Genomic DNA, 23,576 nt, shown 5'->3' with positions numbered 1-23,576 from the left:
TGCGCCTGGGTATCCGTCAGCGGCCGCCGGGAGGCTGAGGGGCGGGGTGAGGCGAGGCGGGCGGCGAGGGCTGGGCCGGCCCGGGCCGGTACGCGGCGGGCGGGGCTATAAGGGTCGGTGCGGGCTTGCCTTCCGCCTTAGTACAGCTGAGCGGCTGTGGTCGGGCCTGTGCCGGGGTAATACAGCTGTCACTGTTCCTCTGTGTGAACTCTCTGCCAGGCGGAGCACGGCCCTTCCTTCCCTTCCCCTCAGGCCCAGCGGTGGCGATGGGTTCTCGGGCGTCCACACTGCTGCGGGACGAGGAGATCGAGGAGATCAAGAAGGAGACGGGCTGTGAGTGCGGGGGCGTGAGGCGAGCCGGGAAGTGCTGTGGGGGTTGGGCGCACGGAGCCGGGCAGCGCCGCGTTCCTCAAGCTGGGGAGACGCCTCGGCCCGCCGCGCCGCCGACTGTCCCCTCGCGGCTGCGCACCTAGCCGTGCCTGGGGCGGCTGGCCCTGCCCGGCGGGGAGAGGCTAACGCCACCGCTGCGTTCGTGGCTGGGCAGTGCCTGGTCCCAGCCGGCCCCGGGCCGGGACCCCGCTGTCCACAGCGACCGGGAGCGGACATGTCTCGTAGGCTTGCGGAAACCTGGGAAACGCCTCTTGGTTCGCGCCCCCCGCCAGCTGCCGGCCGCCGCGCAGGAGCGGCTCTGGGGGGACGGCCTGGAGCTAGCAGAAACCCGTGGGTAACACGTCTCCTTTGGTACTCTGTTGGTTTCCCGCTCGCTTGGGGCTGGCAGCAGCCGCCGACTTTAAATACAGCCGCTGGTAGCTGAGGTGCTCCTTGGGCCGGCCTGAACGCGGCAGGTTCTGCACAAAAACTGCTGGTGTTTGCTTGGCGCACTAGCAAGCGAAAGCTCTCATCCGACCAGCCGGGCCCTGCGAGTCCCTTCGGCTCCTGGCTATGCTAGGGGTGCGGGGGAGACCTCGCGTGGGAGCCATTACTGTGGCTTTAAGGAAGCGAAGATCGGTTGTACAACGGCAGCGAGATCTGAGTGGGAAGGGAGAGAAGCCGTACTCTTGGCATCTGCAGTATTGCATTCAGTCAGAGGTGACTCGTTGGATTTTGAAGAGTTTTCTGTTTCTGATGCTGGAGTTTCTCTCCAGCAGCTGTTTTTAGCCCGAAAAAGTTCTCATTGTATAGTACGTTTCTTACAAATGTTATTTGTTTCATAGGCTATTAAAGTTGCCTTAAGGGTATTCAGAATGACTGCTGAGTGGCATTTAAAGGAGGTAACAGACCTTGCAGAAGCTGGGTATGGTTAACTAAAAAAAGTGAGAATTCCTGCACTAGTCAGCAATTGGGAGAGCATTATTCAAGCTGCACTGTAGTATATAGCTACTTCACCCTATAGTATTTGATCAAGTTCTTCTTAGAAAAGGTAAAACTCAGTGTTCTTAATTTGACTGATAGAATGGTTGCCTATCTGAGAATTCTAGCAAATACTGAATTGATAGTAAATGGAGGGTGCCCTCTTAACTATTTGGAGAGGGGTGGTTGTAAAATCATAGGTGTCACTCTGCTGTTTGCTTCCCCGTGCCTGCCCCTTTTGGGTAAAGAAGGTCTTCCCAGATCATACTTTTCTCCTGCTTATGCTTGCTGATCTGTTCTTGCTACATGAAAATATTTTCCTCAGTTTTCTTTCCAATATATTCATTTTTGGTGATAAGTTATTTGTCAGGAAAATGAGTGGCTACAGAGGAGGAGTGGACAAAAATTAAGACACTGCTGGCTAGTGTAATGGACAGCTGAGTCAGTTAACATAGTTTCCATGATTCTTTTTCCATCTATCAAGAGAACCTTTTACCAGAAGCCTATGATAAACAAGTAAGAATGTTGAGGTCTGCTTATCCAGCAAGAACTTACTGTTTTGTTTTGCTTCGTTTCTTTTTAACCACAAAGATCGTAGAGTAGTAAAGGTAGCCTCACCTCATTTATAAAAGTGCTTTAAAAATCAAACCCCAAATCTGGAATGTTCTTCTGAAAGGTTTTACTTCCTTCCTCATGCCAATATTTGATTTGTTGTCAGTGTTGTCTTATTCCTAGAATTTTACTTAATGTGATAGAATGCCTATATAGCCACCTTAATGGCATTTAACTGAGGAATAAAACCATGTGGCTCTAATTAGCCTCTAAGTGCTGTTCCTCTATCTTCAAAGTGAGTTTAAGGTTGTGATCAGCAAGTTTGAGCTTTGTGGCCTGAGTTTGGTTCATTTTCCTTCATTTTTACTATTCAATTTTATAAGTGATACCGTGTTGTTAATGAAGCATTGCTAATCTCTGACTCATGCTTGCTTGTAGGTCATCACAGTTGTGTCTTGTTGACTTTATCAAATCTTCCCCCCCCCACCTCAGCCTGTAACCACAGTCTAGGAATGTGATTTTCATCTGCCTTTTATACTTCTCTAGGTAGATGGAAAATTCCACCAAGCTCTTAGCACTGTTATATGCTTCATATAGGTGCAAATATTTATACTAGGTACAAGGTGGGGGGAAAAAAACCACCCAGGATGCTGGTTTATCTGGAACAAAGTACACAGGGAGAATGCTAAATTAGTGTTACTGAATAGAGTATCCTGTGGTTTCTTAGAAACTTGATGCTGATGATCCTTTCTCAAAGGCTTTAGTAGGTAAAGTGACTTTGTAGACATGAAGCAATTTGGTGGTACTATGTGTTCATTTTGAACTGATGTTCTGGTAAGTGTTCCTAAGAAGGCCAAAAAAAAATCCGTACTGTGAAATGTGAATTCTTTAGTTCATCTGGGATAAGTATGAAGCACTGAACTGAAAGCTTAACCAAGTCAATTGAGTTTAGCTATGGAATTACACAACTTTTCTCTCTCTACATGAAACTATCTCAATTTTATGTAGCACAAAATGAGTAGCTAATGATACTAACATGAGTGATAAAACACATATTAATGTTCTTTAGCTGAACAGATTAAAAAGATCCCTTCTAGAGGACTTGAAGCATAATCTTTCAAAAGCTGTACAATGACACTTAATCTCTGGAATGAAATCTAAGTTTGAATTAAAATTCTATATTAGTTTTTTTATATTGTGGTGAAAAACACTTCTTAGCATAATAAGTTTAGAAACATCTGCAAAGGTAATGTTTCCAAGAACTGGGGGGGTGGGAAGTGTCCGCTAAAACCTCTACTTAGTGAGTCCACTTTACCAGACACTAAGCCTGAAGTTGACAGTCCTGAATCTTATATGATGTTGTACAGAAATTGTTTGCATATAAACATTTTGAAATTTGATTTTGAAAAAACCTTCAAGTAGTCCTAATTACTTTTGTATTTCAGTAACAACTATAAGAAACAGATGAGAGCTCCAAGGTGTTGCTTGTTTGTGTTCAGTTGCAAGATTTTGGAAAGCCGTTGGAATGTAACAGTATTCAAACTATTTGGTTCACACCCTTTGTTCCCATGCTTTGAAGCAGTCTACCTAAGGATTAATAATAAGCTAATGCTCATATCAGAGCTTAGGAGAAAAAGTATTTTAGTGGAAACAGGTGATGGATTTTCTGATGGGTATTTATATATTTTCTAAGTATATAAATATCATGTATTTATATGAGTGTATGCTAATGTTTTAGACAAGAGTTTCAGAATGCCTAATTGCAAAAAACCCTCATGCTCTAACAGAAGTAAAATAGAGGGTACAGCTCCTATTCTAGAGGTCTTGACTTAAATTTTTAGAAGCACCTTAGTGGGATAGCAGTATAGATAAAATTGTTTCAGCTAGCTTTAAGCCTTAACCTTTCATTTGAAGAAGCAATCATATATTGCAGATCTTGTTTCTGGTTCTCCTGTGGTCAACAAGGAATGTCAAAATCGCTATTTTGCATGAGAAGGCTCTGAAGAGTGTCTAGTGATGCAGCTTTCATGAGGGATGAAAGTAAAAAAGGAAATCATGAAAGAATGCAGTGGTGGACCTGAATCATCTTCCTTTCTCACATAGCTATGATAGGCTTTTTGTCTAGTATGATGTTAACAAAGCCACCTCTTCTCCTGTCGATAGCTACATGTTATTTATCACATACTAGCTATTACGGAGGTGTTCCAAAAATGCAGTTGCTGACATTAGTTTGGAAATGGTAGCTGAGGAGAATTCTCATCACCCTCTTTCTTTCCAGGGAGGAGTGGGAGTACAGGGCTGCTTATTGGAGATGTAATTCCAGGCTATTATTTTTTCATCTTTAGTTGTTGTTGTTGCATATCATGTCTAAAACACTAAAACAGAAATTCAAAGTCTTTAAAATACTGGTGCCTGCTGTGTATTGCTTAACTTGAAATTGAGCAAGCTGCCCAGTCTGATTGTAGAGAAGTTGCCTTAGGTGGAACTAAGCAAATTGCCCAACCCTACGCAAAGAATGGAAGTTGCCGAGGAGACAAGGAGAGAAAAAAAGTAGTTGCTGGCAGGTCATCCTAAAGGAGGGAGCAGTTGAACCTAAACAAATAGCCTGGAAAAAGAACAAACCTGAAAAAAATACTTCGCCTTAGTTGTTGCAGATCAGACAGCTGCTGTGCAACCTGTTCCCAAATAAGTTTTAGCAAGTAACAAGACCATTGTACATGTGCTGGTGAAGGCTTTTAAAACAAGTGAATCTGAAAATGACACTAAGTCCTAATTTAACATTGCAGAAAATCACACCTTTATTGAGTAAACATTAAAATTTAATTCAGTCTTATTTCATGTATTTATTAACTTCATCTGAGGAGGCTCTGAAAAGCCAAGATCTTCTGTAGGGCATTCTTTCAGTGTTAAAGGAATTGCTGTTCTAAGATAGGTTTAACCTGCTTCCATCATGGACTAACCTAAAGATCTAGATGTCTAGTATTTTGGGTTGTCTAATATCTCGTTAATGTTGACACCATGATGCTAAACTTAATACTAGCTTTGGAATTTCTGTTTCAAATTGCAGATTTAAAAAGTCTGTACTAACTTTCTGCTTGCTTTGTGTCCCAACTCCTTCACAAACTTCTAGAAATAGACTTTTTAATTTTTAACTCAATGTCCTAGAAGCCTGGAAATTACTTTAGTGAACCCCAAAATGAACAAGCTGTTTAGATTCAGGCAGTCCTGTAAAGGAAGAAAAGTGATCAGGTGCAAAGTGTCTCTGACTGCTTTCCAGATGCAGAGAAGCTGAGTATGCTTTCCATTTTTAGATGGAAAAAGGCAACAGGAGTACACATAAGCAAAAGAGAAGGAAAGATACTACAGCAGAGGCCTGTGGTGTCTTGAATGGTGTAGAGGTCATCAGTGGAGGCTCTGTTAAGATTATTTCTAGCCATAAAAGTACTAAGGGAAATACAGTGGAAGTGTAAATCAAGTATTTCTTCTTTTTAATTGCCATTTACTGAATCAGATAACCAAAGAATGTTAGAGACCAAAAATATAAATGGGTAGAAGGCAGAGTTGGACAAATTTTTGAAAAATGGACTTATTTGTGGATTCTTGAATATTAAGGTAAAATTTACAGCTTATGAAGTTCCTCAACTGCTGATTGCTATTTGCTTCCAATGTAACTTGTTTTGTGTAATCTTTTTTTGAACACAGCTTCTGGCAACAGAGTAGCTCAGTGTAATGAGGTCTGTTCCTATGAGGAATCATTCACATGCTAATTGTGTTTCTTCTTTCTTTTTTTTCTTCAGTCTCCCACAGTCAAATCACCCGCTTGTACAGTCGCTTCACTAGCCTAGACAAAGGAGAAAATGGCACTCTTAGGTGGGTATCATCACTGATTCAGCTCTCCTTGCATTGACACATCTGTAATGGCAGCTTGCTGTTGCAGGATGTCTGCATGCTTTCCTCACATGGTGAATCAGTGAGGCTACTATGACAGGTTCTTTCATACCTACTGTCTACATGGACATTCAAGTTTGTTTTCTTTTATAAAAGGTCAGGAGAAGTCTGAACTGAGGTGCCCTAAATAACAATTGTTTTTACTGTAGTGCTGAAGGTTTGTAGCAATAATACAAGAAAGGTCAGATTTGTTATTCAAGGTCTTACAGTAAATGTTCAGAAATGTTAAACCATTTTTTTTGATTGTTATTTCTTACCTTTCTTTATATATTGCTTCTAATAATTATTAACAAGAATGGTTCCACTATGTCGTCTTCATCTTGGCTTTCATAACAAAAAGATCATTTATATTTTTGGGAGCATGGGCTTTTAATTGTTTCTCATACCCAGTGTCTTTTAACACTACTTTGGTCTGCAAGCCTTTTACTTTTTCTAACTTTGCACCTCTTGTTGAACACCCATGTCCATTAATATGCTCAAAAATAAAGAGCTGGAGCCAAGTCACTGTGACTAAACAAATACACATTTTATTCTTTAAAGTAGTAGTGTGGGATGTTCCAAGACTTTTAAAGTGTTTGTCTTCTGTCTACAATTTGAAAACTACAGAAGTGAACCAGTTTCTTACAGCTTAATTAAATAAAGATGAGGCTTAGACTTGATCTGCAAAAAATTTTTTACCTTCATGGACTGAGTCTGCTGGAGAGAGTATTCTCAACTGAGAGGTAAACTCTAGTGGGATGATCTCCTCCTAAAATGTCTCTGCCTGCTGTCTTTGTTCTCTAGCCTTCCCCACTCTGGTTATTGTATTGTGTGCTGGTATTGGTTTGCTCTTTATTTACTGAACTAATTATAAATTCTGATTGTATTAAATTGGTTATTGTTCTTCTCTTTTGATATTGCCTATAGATTACATTAATATTATGGAAATGTATGACAAGTAAGAGCTGTCCATGATTGTACCAGGGTTGCAATTTTGTGACCAAGATACCTGGTCTAAGACTAGTTTCCCACTGCAAGTTTGTGGCTTTTCTGTGTTGTTGCTGTTATGCAAGGCTTATCTTTGGAAACTAACCTAAAGCTTTGAGAACTTGCCAAGCAAAACAACAAAAACCAGTCTGATCAGTTTTCAGGTGGGTTTTTTCCCATCTGCCATATAGCCATATATGCGAGAACCAGTGCACAGGGAAGCTGGAGAGAATGCAGGAGAGAGTAGGAAGGGGACCTTGTTGTCACATAGTATACAGGGTCTGGCTGGGATAGAGTTAATTTTTTTTCACAGCAACTCCATCCCAGTCAAACCCAGTAAACAGATTCAGGGATTGTCTGGGGTTTTGTATATGAGCTTGAAAAATGTGATTGTAGTAATGCAATCACATGCATTATGATGCACTATAAACCTATAAAAGCTAGACCTACCTGTAAACCCACCTAACTATAAAGCTAGAATCACTGCTTAGAAGATGAAGGCGACGAGCTGCAAGATACACTGTCTTTGGTGGTACTGCTGGCTTACTGCAGTTTCTTTTCCTTCAGGAAGCATGCAGTTCCTTCTGGTGCCACAAATGGCTGACTTCTCAGTTAACATTTAAGTAATTGGTTGAGTTTACAGTTGTACTGTAAACAGGATTGCTGAGTGATTATTTTTGGCTAAAAGTACTCTCCCTCCCCTTTTGGTTTGTATAGATATTTTTAAGCTGATTGACTCCAGTGATTTGGACTGTGGCTGTACTGTAAATATCTGGACTTGCATAGCTGAAGGGATGACGGAATGGATTGGGGGTGTGGAAACAACTGGCTTGAGATGGGATGGGCAGGAACTTTTTAAGCTCACTCTGTCACTGGAGCCAATGTATCATATAAATTGTAGCATTGGCTAATTGGCAATTGTGACATACAGATCAGCTGATGATGGTGTAGGTAAAGTTAATACTACTTATGTCTCAAAATTAAATTACTTCAAAAAGAACACTAACAGCCTCTGCAAACTCTGCATGTGGCTTTAGTCTTCACTGATGAATAAAGTGGTGGCTCCTGGACTAGTCTAGCACATGTTCTTCCAAGTCTTCACTCCAACTTTAAATTCACGTGTTGAGTCCATGAAGTTTGTTTAAACTTCAAAGTGATTGTACTCGGTTTACGTAAGAGGAGTAATTAATTAAATATGCTATGAATGTCTGTTGCACAATGCTTAGTTTCATAGTGTTATCTATCAGGAGGAGTTTGACTTTCATTGTTGATAATCACGTGGTACTTGGGAAAAGAAGTGAAGTTTGTTTGGAAAATCCCAGCAACTGTGCAAACTGTGATCTATTAACTTGCAATCTTGGCCTTCTAAGCATAGCCTGCTCTCAAATGTGGCTGACTTACTGGCATTCAAATTTTGGGACCTGTCCTGGCACCCACAATATGTGGAAACCATTAAGTTTAAGTGATGGAAAACTATTTCCTGAAAAAAACAATGAGAGGAAAGTAAGAACTACAGCTTGGAAGGTCATAAATGTTGGTTTCTGAAATACTGATGAAAGAGACTTGCTACTTGGAGACAAGTGAGATTAAGTTATCACTTGCTTACTACCACCAAACAGTTTAGAAGGCATGTCTTCTGTTTGTTTCCTGTGAGCAAGAATGATTGTTTCCATAAGGATGACTTATACCTTTGACTTGCAAATCAGACATGACAGAAATCACTTATGTGACTATGATCAGGAAAAGAAGTGTTAGGCAGTTCTTTATGGCATGAAATAAATCTTTAAATGTGTACCACCCTTCTGAAGAAGAGGAAAAGCTGTGTTGTCTTTATCTGTATATTAAAAATGGGCAGGTAAAAAGCACTTTGTACAAAAGATCTGGTAGGTGATGATTAATCCTGGTGGTTAGAGAAGACGTGTGGTTCATTCTGGAGCTATAATCAACAGCTGAAATTTTTCCCAGCCAGATGTTTCTATAAAGTGTACCTATGTATACTTTCAAGGCACTTTCTTTGTAAAAGGTTACATAAGATGTAAGAGAAGGGTATTGATGGAAACAAAACTTCACATGCCTTTTTTTGCACACACACCCCCCCGGTTACTGATTAATTCTTACAAATTCTTTAAAAATGTAAAAAAATGTTAGATCCTTAGCTTCACTTTTTCCTAAACAAAGTGAATAAGCCCCCTCAGACTTGCACCATCTGAATGAAACGGGTTGTAAAAGCCAGGGCAAAACTGTTCCTTTAAATTCTTTTGTCACCTATGATTTCGATATTGTGACGTGCTGAGCTGCCAAAACAAAAGGTTGATACCCTTGGATGCCCATAGCTACATCTAAACTGTAAAATCTGAAACATATTTGTTCTACCCACATCCTAACTATAGGTCAGGAGGATGCTAGTGTGCATGTTTTCTTTACCTTCTGATTTCATAGATGAGGAAATTGAAATGTATGACCAGGGTAAATATGTGCTTGCTTCATTGAGTCTCCTTGTTGGGCTGGTACTAAAGTGTACACCACACGAGAACACATTTCCTGCAAAATTTATCTACAAGTAAGTAGCTCTAGACAGAGGTGTAGAGCTATAAAAGGAGATACTTATCTAAAGTGCTACTTTTGCATGTAACTTTTGCATGGAGCCTCCCACTTACCATAGTTTCTTCTGCACTGGAGAAATGACAGGTTAAGCACTTCACAAGTATTTTTTTACTGTAGGGTAATTGGTATAGCCTGGCGAGTGTGGAAGAAAGAAGGGAGGGCAAGTGTTCTGAAAGCTGATACATGAGAGTAAACGCACTGAGCTGTTTATGCATGTCACATGCTTATGAGAGCTGTTCACAAGATGGTGTCTCCTGGAGAACTTCAGAAAGCCTGTGGTCCTGCGAGAAGGGTAAAAAGCTAGCTGAGCCATCTGTTAATCTTCGTCAGTGAATTGAATCATCTCAGTCTGGAAAGGTGTTCTTATTACTTCAAACTGATATTGCAAGATTTCAAAGTAAAACATGAAAGCTGGCGCTCTGAATGTGAGATTATTTATCTTTGCTTAAGAAAATGCAAAGATCTTTAGCTTTATCTTGAACAGACAGGCAGGATATGGGTTTGGATTGGGGAACTATAGGGTACTAGAATAGTCTATACTTCTGTCTTCGACCATGCTTTATTCATACTGCTCCCCCCACCTTGTGCATATATTATCACATTTACTTTTACTGTACTTCTTGGCCTAATGTTTATAAACAAATTACTCCTCTGATAGTTAAGCAGCTTTTAAAATTTGTGTAGAGCATGTGTAAGGATGAAGTTAGATGAGATGGATGGCATAGCTGTGGAAGAGGAGGATATCCATCTTCTTTCTCTGTCATTTCTCCAGGCTCCCATACCTCTTTGTCAGCCATGGTGCTGTTACATTTTTTTTTTGAAGTTTTTTTTAATTGCTTCAAGTTACTAATTCAACAGAAAGATTGGGAGGATGGAGAGAAGGAAGGTGGGGAGCTGCTTTTGGGGTTAGTGAGATGCATTAGACCACCAAAAGGTTTGATGAATGACAAAATGAATGTTACCAGGGTTTCATTGCTCCAGGGAAGGGAGCAATGAAACCTATTCAGTAGTAATCTGATAAATCTGTTTGACTGTCTTGTATGATACACAGAATCATCTAGGTTGGAAGAGACCTTTAAGATCATCCAGTCCAACCATTAACTAGCACTGCCAAGTCCACCACTAAACCATGTCTACGCCTACACCTTACTACTTTTAATTATTTTTATTTATTATTTACTTTTTTAGGTAATATCTTGTTACCTATATCCTCTGGACTTTTTTCCTTTACCACTTCTGTTTCACATATGGTTTGTTTTCTCTCCATTGTTTTACTTTCCCTCAGCTCTAGATAGCCCTACCTTCCTCATGCCTGTTGAGGAAACAGTACTCTGCTACTATCTAAAAGTAAAAGAAGGATGAACAACCAGAAATAATGGAAGAAAAAAAAAAGGGGTGTAGTATGTTTCTTGCAGCCTTTGTGGTAAGGCAGAGCCACTTTTACAGTAGGGATCTGCTATGTGCCTTGGAGGGTGTACTCATGCTTAGAAGTACTTATCTTAGAATCTAAAAATTCCTTCCTGCAAAGTATGTTTAAGTGTGAATGCACTGACATATATGTTAAGTAGTTGGCCTGCATAATGATGATAATCATTTAAAGGCTGCTTTGCATGTTACATTTAAGCAAGGATTTAATGGAAGTTAGGTTCCTGGAAAGGTATGTTGGAAGAGCCTTGTTGCTATGGCATGCGAACACAGAAGTAGAGGGCATCACATTTCCTGTAAGCTCCAGCCTCAGCTAGGTGAAGTTGGTCCCTAATTGACTGCAGGAAGCCTTAGTTTATAAAGTGGAGAGTAACTTACCTCATGCATTCATTTACTTTTATGGCTGTTACAGCTATTTCAATTATAACACTCACTCAGTAATGTGCTCTTAATAAGCAAAAATGGTCTTCTGCAATCCTGATAATGACAGGACAAATGGATTTGAAACCTAGGGAGTTATTTGTGGTTAATTGTTAATCTCCTGTTAGAAAGCAGAACTGGAGGCTGAAATGCCAAGTGTAAATTGAGGCTGAATACCAAGAAGTAGTATATGCAAGTAAAAAATTCTGAAGCATTAGAATTTTGCTCTAAATGGAAGAGAGGGCAGTTGCTGCTTTTAGCTTGTAAATGTTAGCATTGACACTGAAGTCCTGTTGTTAAAATATTGTTACTAGGACATAGATTTTCCACATCACTGCATCTCCTGCTTAAGTCACTAATGCATATTTTGCCCTTCAGCTATAGCTTAAAATGCAGCAGCCCTGGAAGGGTCTGGTAACAAGCTGATCACGTTATAGAGATGTTAACTTTGCCTATTAAAAATAATTCAGACCTGGTCAGAGCAGAAGTTTGCTGGAATAGCTTAAAAATATGGTCAGGTTGCTCTATTAGAAGGTCAAACAGTTTAACCATGTTGTAACAGATATAATAGGGACTCTTAACAGTGCTGTGATGTGACTGGGTGCAAGGAGTGCTTTAGAAGGCATTTAAAACTAGAATGTCTTGCTTCTGTGCCTTTCCCAGGCTAGACTAGTAATAAGGTTAGCCAATTCCTTTTTTTCCCCTGTCTTTAAGATAGCAGTATTATAAAAGGCCAGTGTACTTAAATAATCTCAAAATCTGTTTGTGTTTACTTTTCTTTGCTAGTTTTTTGGTATAATGACATCATGAATCAAACCTTGTTGCTGATTCATTTAATGAGCATAGTTTTAAAAAGTAGCAAACGTGTAGTAACTGAGTTTGAGACACTGACCCAAACTTCAAAAACAGCAAGACTGCATTTGACTTGAAAGGAATGGTCAGTATTTCTGGAGATTGGGCAGGAAATGTCAAGTTATGGATCCAGACAGAATGAATTTTTTTACAGCCTTACTCCATTGCTGTTATCTTTGCAATTTAAAACCTAAATGATTACAGAGTACATCTTGTACTAACTGATAAATTGCTGTGCTATGTTATGGCGGGGGGAGGCAGGTAACCAAAACAAACAAAAAAACCCCAAAGAAAAACCAAACCTGTTCACTGATGTATTCACTAAGACATACTTGGTGTCTGCCTTGGTCACACCAAGATTATATCACTTTCCTGTTGGTGACATTCTATTAGGTTGAAAGAAAAGAAGAATTACTAGTACAACTCCAGTAATAGAATGAATGCTATGTTCATGTTGTGCTGATCTAAAATGTATTTACACTGGTACAGCTCATGATGTCTTACAGATCAGGAAAAGCTATAACACTGTAAGCATAGCTATGCTTATACTGTCTACATATAATCATAAGCAGAAAAGAGAATGCAAATACTCACTGCTCTTGCCAGCCAGTGTGCTGGTAAAGTTACATCTGTCAAAGTCTAAAATTAGTACTTTAAAATAGGGGTGCTGCTTGGTTGAAGCTGAAATAATCTGGAATTTGGCATTTATAAGATACGAAGTTGTTGCATAAACAAACAAAAAAATTTATTAGAATGTACAGACCACCTGTGGTATGTTTGGAGGAGTATGGTATTGTCCCAGAATCTGGAATGGGTAGTCTGGAAAAATCATGCCAACTCACATGATTCAGTACCAAAACAATTATTAAAACATATATCTTGACATGTTCATTTTGATTTTGAAACCCTATTTTCCTTCAAAGCCATTTGGAAACTTTTCTTTCCTTAAATTGCAAACTAGTCAGCATCATTACAGGAAGGTTTCTAGCACAAACAATGTTAGCATCTGAGAAGTGCTGTTAACGTGATAGATGAACACTACTAGCCTGTATTGTAATACAGACTTGGCATTGTCTTTTGCTTTGTTTTATGCCATTGGTCGTAGAGAAAAGATGATTTAAAGACCTACATTTTTAAAAACCACCAAGTGTCTTGCTGCAGAAATAGAACCCAACGGATGTTTTACTGTGAATTCTTTTTCAGCAACTTTTACTCCTCTGACTTTAGCTTTATGTAAACTTCTTGTGTTCTTGCTTTGCTTAGCCGTGAAGACTTCCAGCGGATTCCAGAGCTTGCCATCAATCCACTGGGAGACAGAATTATCAATGCCTTCTTCCCAGAAGGGTGAGTTCCAATGAACTGAATTTGTAAGCAGGCACAAAATTTGTAGTTCATCAGAAGCTTTGATAGGAGTGAAATGCTGATAATTAAAGCACAGAATTTGAATTCATTACTAATTGAACACCTCAAACATCAGCATATTTTCATTCTGTAATGAGGAATATGTCAACCTTACAAGAATTTTGTGTGCTTTATTCATTGACAAATTCAGGCTCCATGTCACAGTTTTCCACTCTTCTTGCTATGCTGCTGAATGCTTCTAAAGAAAGCCAGGGGTGTATATGGACTTTGGTTCTTAAAGCAAACTTGTAGCAATACTATTTTATGCTAAGTAGTTTGCAATTAACTACTTCAGACTTGTTTTTCACCCTTCTAGCCTCTAAGTGTACATTTGTTATTAGATCAGCTTTGGTTTTAGTTTTTTATCACATTTAAGACATAGCTTATGGCACTTCTAACATAAATCCAAAGACATAATCAAATTTGCAGTACTGTCTCTTCATTATAGCTCTCTAGATTGCTGTATGGAGTCTGCTTCTCTTCTTGAACACATTTGTCATTACTGGTTGATGAAGATCATATTGTTTAATCAAGTCATAACATCAGCTAATACGAGGCAGGGTTTCCTGAATAGGAAGCAGGAGTCCTGGAAAGTACTCACATAGCTGATTCCCACAGAAGCTCTAGAGAATTTGAGCTATTTGTCAGGGAGCAGTGAGCAATGGCTGTTCCACAATAGGAGGCAAAGGTGACAGCAAAGCTAGCAGGGACAATGTACTTGCTGACAAAGGGCATAGCACCTGAACAAGAAAAGCATAGCAGGTCCAGTGACTTGGTATGTCAGCCAACAGTTCAGTGGTTGCCAGACAAATTGACAGTGGTGAAGCAAGTCTCAGGTCAGTCCAGGGAGTAAGGGTCCAGATCAGCAAGATATGTTTCTGGACTCTGGCATAGCTGCAGGACAGCTCAGGCAAGGGCCAAGGGTGGGGGCTTGAGCTTATATAGAACTTGTGGGGGAGGCCCTCAACAAGACTTCTCACAGCTCCCTTTTTTTTTTTCCCTACACATCATACTTCACAGCAGCATGATCCCAGGTTGCAACTGCACTGTATCAGAGCTGGGTTTGAGCATAGGCAGCCAAACCCTGGGGAGGTGGAAGAGTCTGTGTGGTCTTGATGCTTTAGACATTCACAATCTTACTGAAATAAAGAACCTGTATAAGCTATGCTAAAACTGACCTGCTGAAATACTTATGCAGAGAGGACCAGGTGAATTTCCGTGGATTCATGAGGACACTAGCCCACTTCCGACCCATAGAAGATAATGAAAAGAGCAAAGACCAGAATGGACCGGAACCACTAAACAGCCGAAGTAACAAGCTCCACTGTAAGAAATGTGAACCTTCCTACAGAAGCAATTGTCTTTTTCTGTTTTTCTGGGAAGGGAGTGAAGGGGCTTGGAGTCTTCTGTACAGTTGTTCCTTGTGGAATACCTCTAATACCTGATTTTTTTTTTTTAAATTAACTTGCAAGCTTACCTGTTCAGAATGTCAACAATTGCCCCATTCTTTTATTGAATTTGGTGGAATTGGTTGAATCTTGAGTAATGTATATGCTTTTCCAAACATCTCAATAGAAGTGTTTAGAAATTGTTTGCATCCAAAGTTATTTCAGATTTAGAAGCCACATCCAATGGGCTTCTTGGCTTCGTTCTCCAGTCTTCCATATAATATAGTGGTTTTTCCTCACCTTCAGCCAAGTACTTTCTTGACTATTTGGATGTCTGCCTACAGTATATGATCAGAATGCTCTTGCTTGCTAATCAAAGTTGGCAACAGTCCTCAGATCCTCAGAGCACTTAAAATTTCTGTCATATCTCATCCAGAATATAGTTAAAAAGAATGGTAGTGTAAAAATGGTTGGCTCTGAAGTTAAAGGCTTGAATGTATCTTAGTGGTAACTATACTTCCATGGCTTGGGGCTTTGAAGAAATACCTCTCCAAGCAGAGTGCTTCTGAACGTACTCATACTCTTACTTAAGTAAGATTTTTCACTTCTTGGCAGTAATGTTATTCTTGTATGTGGTAATAACACTTTATGGAACTGAACATGAATTTTATGGTAAATTAGAATTCTAAGCTAATTGTCTTAAAATAATTTATGAATACCTACTGTTTTTTGTTTGTTTTTTTAGATAAATGTATTGTTATAAAGAAAAATAATGGCACTTGAATTAAACTGCTCATTCTTTTCTTCCCTGTAGTTGCTTTTCGGTTATATGATCTAGATAAAGATGACAAGATTTCCAGGGACGAGCTTCTTCAGGTAAATATCACAGGGCTGCTTTGAATTACTCCATTGTGACCTTCCCTGACTTCACGCTCATTTAGAATGAAGGGAGCTACAATAGTCTTCTCAAAATAAATCCGGAGGAATTTGGTGGCTAATTGCTTATCTTTAAACCAAAGCTTTAGATAATAGTATGAGACTTTAATCTCATTTGATAGCCCAGGCTGTTCGGTCAGACTGGGAATGCTAGATTCAAATTTATGCCAGAGCATTAGGCTAATCAGATCCTGTTGGATATGATACCTAAATATTCTTTACCTTTCAAAGGTGTTTCTAACAGGACTTCACAGGGACAATCCTTGATGTGGATTAGGTTGTTTGCCTGATCCTCTGTGCATCCTCTCAATAGAATAAAACTTTTTGAAATTGCAGCAAAGGTAATCAAAGTTCATCAGTGCTGCATATATGTGAAACTAGGCTTGAGCTAGGAGTAATTACATATTACTAATCCTGGGAAGTAGACATGGCAATTTGTGGTTCCTGATGTAGGATAAAGATTTGCTTTTGACTGAAACTGCCCTCTTCTGCCTGCACAGAAAATGTTTTACTAACTGTAAAGAGTAATGGTAGTTATCATTGGACCATATACTTAAAATATTCCTGTAGGCAACTATCTCAAACAGCAGATACTCATTCAAATGTTGGTATGTTTTGTGTGGGGGAAAAAATAGACAAAAGCATTGGAACAAAAGGTACTCATTCCTATTTCAAAAGATTTCTCATACTTCTACCTCTTCCTGCTGCCTAGTGAAAAAGCAGGATTCTTTTGTCAAAGGTGGCTACAAAAGGAAGGTGTCTTTCCTGAAAGCCTTGGTGTGCAAAGGACGAATAGAAGTCTGTCTAGAAGTTAATTCCATGGAAATCCTCCAGAGTTGTTCTTGTATGGTGTTATTTTGGCAGTACACACAAGAAAAACAGCACTAAGAATACTTCTGTTCCTATATCAATAATGGTTCTTTTGTTATTTAAAAAATCTGGGGACTTCTGTATGTTACAGGTATTACGGATGATGGTTGGTGTAAACATTTCAGATGAGCAGCTGGGCAGTATTGCCGACAGGACAATCCAGGAAGCTGATCAAGATGGGGATAGTGCCATCTCCTTTGCAGAGTTTGTAAAGGTTGGTAAACTATATTTTTAATGACTAAATGAAACTGCTCAGTAGCAGGCAAGTCATTCAGACTTAAATGCAAATGGATACAGAGAGGAAGCCATTCAAATAGTCCTGCCTGTCTGCATTTGGGCAAAGCAAGCCTTCTGCTAGCTCTTCTTTTTTTTTATCAGGACATCATTTTTCTTTTTTATACTGTCAGGGTACTAATAATTAATTGATATGTTTTTTCATACTCTTGCATAAGCTACAGCACTGAATATACTGCAGAATTTTCACTTTTTTCTTTTGAAACTGCTGTTTTCTACACAAGTAACCTGACTAGCACAGTCACAATAGAGTAATTCTTCTACTATAATTGTGCTGATCGGTTTTCACTTGTAGATTTTACCCATTAGCAGCACAATTAAAATCAGTATTCAAGTTCCTAGCTCTAGTCCTTTGAATTACATCTTTTGTTAGTCAGAAATGGGTAATAATAAGGAGCTGTTATAGTCAGTGGAGAAAGTTGTCCTATAGCAGAATAATTTCAACTGCCTAATGGGATGGCATTGACCAGAGGAACCAGGCTGACCTTGGAGGTGGATGAAGACAGGACAAGATGCAACAGAAGCAAGTTGCAACATGAGAAGTTCTGGTTACCTATAAGGAAAACTTTTTACCAAGAGCATGATCATAGGTGCTGAAGATGTAGAACCTCTTTCCTTGGAGATATTTAAAACTTAACTGGAAAAGGCCCTGAGCAACCTGATCTAGCTGGCCCTGATTTAAGCAGGAGTTGAGGGAGTTGGACTAAAAGACCTCTGGAGGTCTCTTAAAACTTAAAATTACTCTGATCTTGAAACACTGAAGTCTACTGCCTGAAACAGCCTGGACCAGACTAATGTCTTTGTACTTCAGTGTTAATAGCAATTCAGTGAATGAAGCTGCAGCCCCAGTTTTACAACGATCTGCGTTAGTGATGCTGTAGTCTTGATTTTAGCTCTTCAGTGACTGCTCATGCACCTTCCTCTGCTCTGTTCTCCCTTCTGTTTCCTGGCCATGCATTCCCACACAATCTAATTTTGGGAATCCAAGCCTTTCTGGGCTCTTGGCAGACCGAAACTGCATTAGTTACATTTCGGTTGACAGCCTTCTTCCAGCTTTAATGGCTGAAGTTCCTTTCCTTGGAAGGACCTTAGTCCAGAATGAAAAATAGCAGTCTCTAGATGAAAGACTGGCATGCCAAATTGAAGACATCCCATGTTCCTGCCCATTTCCTCTATACTTGAGTAAGAAACCTTGTAGGAAAGAAGTATGTACAGTAACTTAAGTAGCTGTTTCTGAATTTTCTTGCAGGTTTTGGAGAAGGTGGATGTAGAGCAGAAAATGAGCATTCGATTTCTTCACTGATGGATGGAGAACCTATTCCTTTCTACCCCTACTATATAATGAATAGAACCTCATTCTCTCCTTAGCACCTTCCCCAGAGCATTGCTACTGGTGTGTACACAATGCATCTCTAGCCCCTCTCTGATTTATTCTACCGATGTGAACATTCCCTGTGCATCAGGAACAAAGGGAAATGGCTGCCATGCAACTTGGAAAGGAGCATTTTAAAAAAAAAAAAAACAAACTTTCCATTTTTTTTACCCTTTCTCCTTTGTCTCCTTCTGCACTACTGTTTCAGCAAAAATATCTCTTCTTATGTACTGCTGTTTAATCTACAAGCTGATTCTTCTGAGCTCTGAATCTGAGAATGGAAAAATGGGAACATGACACATAAGTGCCCTCTGAAACACTTTGGAGACAAGCTCAAATACCTACTCAAATACTAGGTGCAGTGATAATGATTCAGTCTTGCTTCCAGTAGCAACACCACATTACAGCTGCCTTTTTTTTTTACCGATTTGGCTCTTTACATGCAGATTGTTTCTTCCCTGCTTCCAAATCTGCCTTTTACCTGAGGACTTCCCAATTTCTTTGGCTTCATTGTACAACTAGCACTGAATGCATGATGATAGCGTAGAGTACTTTAAAGTACTGTGAATGGATTTTATTCTTTGTGGGATGAATTCACAGGGACAATAGAAGAATCTGTGGTGGAGACAGGCTGTGGTGTCCTCAAAAGGAATAGGAATTCTGCACGAAGTCACTTAAATTGTTCCTGTAGCAGATGCAGAAACTTGTTGTTTCTTTTGAGTAGCTTGTAGGCTTGGCAGCGAGTGGACCATGAAGTGTCCTCTCCAGGTTGCTTTGCTCTCTAGGATCGCTCCTCTCATCAGGGTGGTTTTTGCCTCTGAAAGTGTAAACTTGTTTACCAGTGTACATAATGCAAGAAAACTAGTTATGCCAAAACCTGTATTTGTAGTTCTGTCACTGCCCCCTGGTAATAGTGTCATGAAACATAGTACTGATTTTTTTTTCAGTCACAGTGGCCTGGATAATCAGTACTTATTTATATTTTCCAGTATGGAAGTCCTGGTCTGTTAGATTTTTGTTGAGGGTGGTAGCTGTATTTATGAAATCTCTGGCATAAAAATGTATTTCAGAATATAAAAAAGATTTCTACACAAATCTTTTTGCAAGTGTAAGATAATTAATACCATTAATATAATGCTAATAAATTCAAGAGGTCAAAGTTATGGAAGGTTCAATAGTAACAGTTTTCTGTGGCTAGATTGGCAAATGTTTTCATCGTTCAGCTGGAACATCCTACAGTCTGGGAAGTCCTTCCAATAAAACAAAAAAACCCTGGGAGCTTCTCTACTGAAGAATCAGTGTTATAACTGCTTCTCTATGTCATGTGTTAAAATTTCTATAAATATTTACCAGTCTCAAACTACCCTCATATGTGCATTTCCTTTTTTTCCTCGGTTCCTTTAACCATTACTTGTGTTAAAGAATAACATGCAAGTCTCTAAAGGATTTTTGATGTGTTTTAAATTAAGGAATTGCAAAGTGAAATGTTGCACTTCATTGTTTTGCGGAGTGCAGCACAATTCCAGGCAGAAATGTAAATTAAAAACCTCTACTCTATATGAGAAAAACATTATAGTTTTATGACCATGTCATGTAAAATAGGAATGTAACAATGTTAACAGATTGAAAAGTAAAAAAAGTGTTTTTAGGCTTTGTGATTTGCTTAAAAGTAGGTGTTGCTCTCTTCTGGCTATGTAGTTGTAACCTACAGTTGTGCCTTATTGTCCCAATGAGACTGGATATTGTATTTATCAATCCATAAATAAACCCTCCACTGTATAAAAAAAAACACCAGAGCTATTCCTGTATGGTAATTTACCATCCTTTAATGAAGAGAAAAGTTAAATACCACTAGAATGGTGCTAGCAGGCCTTACAGATAATGTTTTTTATAACTGAGCTTGTTCTCAGAGTATTGAGTCCTTCATTCTGCTGCTGGAGTAGAGAAAACTAGTGCAAAACATGAGTTCCAGAAGAGGACATGTACTCATAATACTGTACTATGGATCGTATAACATCATGAGCTTTACACCTCTTCATGGTTCCAATCTAGGGTTTTTTCCCTCTCTGTAGTGTTGTTGTAGTTAGAGAGTACATAATAAAAATGCTAGTTTGTGATGTCCATCCTAGAAATCAGGTATTTTTGCTGATGTGCTTTAAGGTGAACATAAACACTCAACACAAACATAAATAAGTGCACAGAAAACCCACAACCAAAATAAAGACCACCGAACCCTCCTCCAATAATAAACCAACTAATTATCAGAATTTAACTTTGCTGTTAGCTGCATAAATCATATGGAAGCCACCGAGTGTCTTACTTGGTGTTCTGAAATCTATATATTTAACATATAACTTAAAAAGTGGCAGAAAAACAAGTTTTACAGAGCTGATATCTTGAATTTATGTTGAATTTGTTCAAAACTAAGCTGTACAGATATAAGCAGATCTCCACAAAAGTAATATTTTTGGCATACCTGATTGCTTGTAGAAATGATCTTAAGTCTTGTTGAGAACAGAGGTCATTTTTGAAGGTTAAAGTCAGGAAAAGGGATAAGATTATCAGCTTAAAGGCAGAACTACTTTATATTTCATCTTTGTCTTTTGAAAAAGGAATATAAGGTATAGGTATTTAAGTACAGATGAACCATTTTCCACTCTACTGGTAAATGGGAAGTAAAGTCTTATTTTTCCAATCTGCACTCAGATTTGTTATACTGAGAATCTCTGGATGGTTGGCTGCAGAAATCTATGGTTACAATTAGTTTTCATTATCTCCTAGAGTATAATGAAGACTACAGAAAGCAGAAATATGTTTGATAGCTAATAAATACTGAAAGGTGGCAAATGAGTTTTGACTTAAATAGCTGTAGGCCCATTAGCTTGCCCTCAAGTCTGGGCAAAACAAAAGAATCTGAATATGGGATTTGACTCATGAAGAGCAGGAGTAAAAATGATGTTAGTTTCCATAAATTTATAATGGAAAATTACTTGAAAATTCAGCTTTCAGTTCTTTGAAACTACAGCTTTGGTTGTAAATAGTGTGTGGATATAATATTTAAATTGGCAGAAGTGTTTCATTTAAGCTGATAATCTGCATCAAAACACTGTGGTAGAAAACCGTGTATTAAATGGATTAAGATTTCAACTGAAATGCCTTATAGTTGTCTGTGATGAATCATGGTTAAATGGGGGTGTTTCTTGAGAGTTTTCTTGAATGGGTAAGTACTTTTCAGTGTTCAATACATTCACCCGTTGGCTTGAAGTGTAAAATCACCGCTGCTAAAAAAAAAAAAAAAAAAATAAAATTTTTTTTGCAGATGACACAAAAACTGCCGGGATGAATAAAGGCAGCTATTCAGAGCAATCAAGATCGCTTCATAACCACGGCCCATGCAGGCGGCTGTGGTGGTTCACAGCCGGGATTTCACACGCAGTCCGGCGCGGGGGTGGGCCGCTGCTGTGCGGTGTAATGGAGGACGGAGGAGCGCCAGCAGCAGCGCGAGTGGTCAGCAACGGTCACCAACGGTCGCGCCCTGGGGTTCTTCAAAGGAATCCCGGGTCGAACAGGCCGTGCCTGCCAGGCACCAGCCGGGTACAAGGAAATGACCGGGAGCCCCGCGACGCCGAATGCCGGCCTGCACCGCAAGCTCTGGGTAGGCTGCGGCCAATCCCGTAGCTCAAGGCGAGTGCTGGCAGGGCTGCCGGAATGGGGCCGCAGCGGCTCCTCCAATCCCCTTCCCTCCTGGTACGGGCCGCGGTACCTCACCCCGCGGGCGCCTGCCCTTGGGCGGTGTGGGGCAGGCGTTCCCGCCGACTGCGAGCAGCTCCTTTAATTGTGGAGGTCATCGGCGGGTTCGCCCCAGGCCCGCCCTGCTCGCGCGGCTGGAGCCAATCCTTTTCCAGGCGTGTGTCCTCCCCGGGGCCAATCAGAAAGGAAAGTCTTGAAGGCGGGAGGCCAGCCCCCGTGATGGATCGCACTGGTGACCAATCACCGCCAAAGCTGGATGGCTGATGTATCGGAGCGGCACCCAATAGGCTTGCGGCCGAGTGGGCGGGCCCGGCGTCGCCGGGCGCTGCGAGCCCCCCGCCGGGTGGCCGAGGTAAGGAGGGGAAGATGGCGGAGTGAGAGGAAGAGGCGGAGAGGCCGGTGCCGGCCGCGGCCGCGCGGCCTCGGCAGCGCTCAGGTGAGTGCGGCGGGGAACAACGACCTCCGGTGCGGGACCGCACCCAGCCCGGTGCCTCGTGCCCCGTTCCCTGATTGGGCTGGGCCCAGGCTCCCGCGCACCCGCCTCCTTGTCCTGCTCCGTGATTGGGCTGGGCCCAGGCATGTTCGCACCTGCCGCTTCCTGAGGCGTGCTCCGTCCGCTGCTTACCGCCACAGCCCCGAGCCGGACTGGGACCGGTGAGTGCTCCCGGGCGGCTCCCTGACAACATCAGCCGCCCGCCTTAGCCGGCAGCGCGGCCTTGGCTCTGGGGTGGCCTCGATGGGGGGGTGGGTCCGTGTGGTGATGGCCGGCGCCCCCCCGGGGACACCTGCTGGCGCGCGATTGAAGGGTGGGCACCGGGCCGGTTAGACCCCCTCGCCGCCCTGAAAAGTCCCGAGTAACTTTGGAGCTGCGGGCGAGGGCGTGCCGCAGCGCCGGCGAGAGCGGGCAGGCGGGCGGGCAGCGGTACTGGTACTGGGTGGGAGGGAGAGCCTGTTTCCTGCACAGCAGTACCCTATAGCCGAGTTTGGAACAGCCAAGAACACGCTTTCGGTGAACAGCTGCAGCTGACGGCGTTAAGTGGAGAAGAGAAACAAAAATGTATCATCCGAAATTAGTTTTTTCATCTCCGGTTACGAAAATAGCACCGATTATAGTTACTCTTATGTTATCGTTGTTATTCACGGAATCTGTGTGCTAGATGGATTTTGCTAATCTGAACAGTTATATCCTTTTCTGATGTTTTTATGTCACACTGACAAAGGAGTGCAAAAGGAGATGGATTCCAAGTCATTTGACAAAACCAGAAAGTAGGGGTAATCTACAGTGCAAAATAAGTTTTATGGAGGGTAGAGAGATTATATTGATAGGAGAATTGATTGTAGCCTTATGAATTAACGTGATTGTTAGTAATAAAGTGAAAAGGACTTTACACATGGTGAAACATGTGAAACTATTACTAAAAACGCTCCCTCTCCTTTCCATGTAATGT

At 40.8% G+C, this 23,576-nt stretch overlaps 1 protein-coding gene across 1 annotated transcript; it reads left to right on the top strand.

Annotated features, from left to right (window-relative positions):
* Window positions 1-266: 266 nt before the first annotated feature.
* CHP1 (calcineurin like EF-hand protein 1) lies at window positions 267-18,858 on the top strand (the record flags this gene model as incomplete). Its single annotated transcript, XM_082000446.1, has 7 exons — window positions 267-333; window positions 5,700-5,772; window positions 13,381-13,461; window positions 14,717-14,844; window positions 15,721-15,782; window positions 16,804-16,926; window positions 18,256-18,858. 7 exons carry the CDS (start codon window positions 267-269, stop codon window positions 18,307-18,309), a joined length of 588 nt encoding a protein of 195 aa, XP_081856572.1. The 3' UTR covers window positions 18,310-18,858.
* Between the last annotated feature and the right edge of the window lie 4,718 nt (window positions 18,859-23,576).

This window comes from Phaethon aethereus (genome assembly GCF_964289735.1).
Source record: "Phaethon aethereus genome assembly, chromosome: 5".
Taxonomy (NCBI): Eukaryota; Metazoa; Chordata; class Aves; order Phaethontiformes; family Phaethontidae; genus Phaethon; species Phaethon aethereus.
This window is presented reverse-complemented; position numbering and strand designations above follow the sequence as displayed.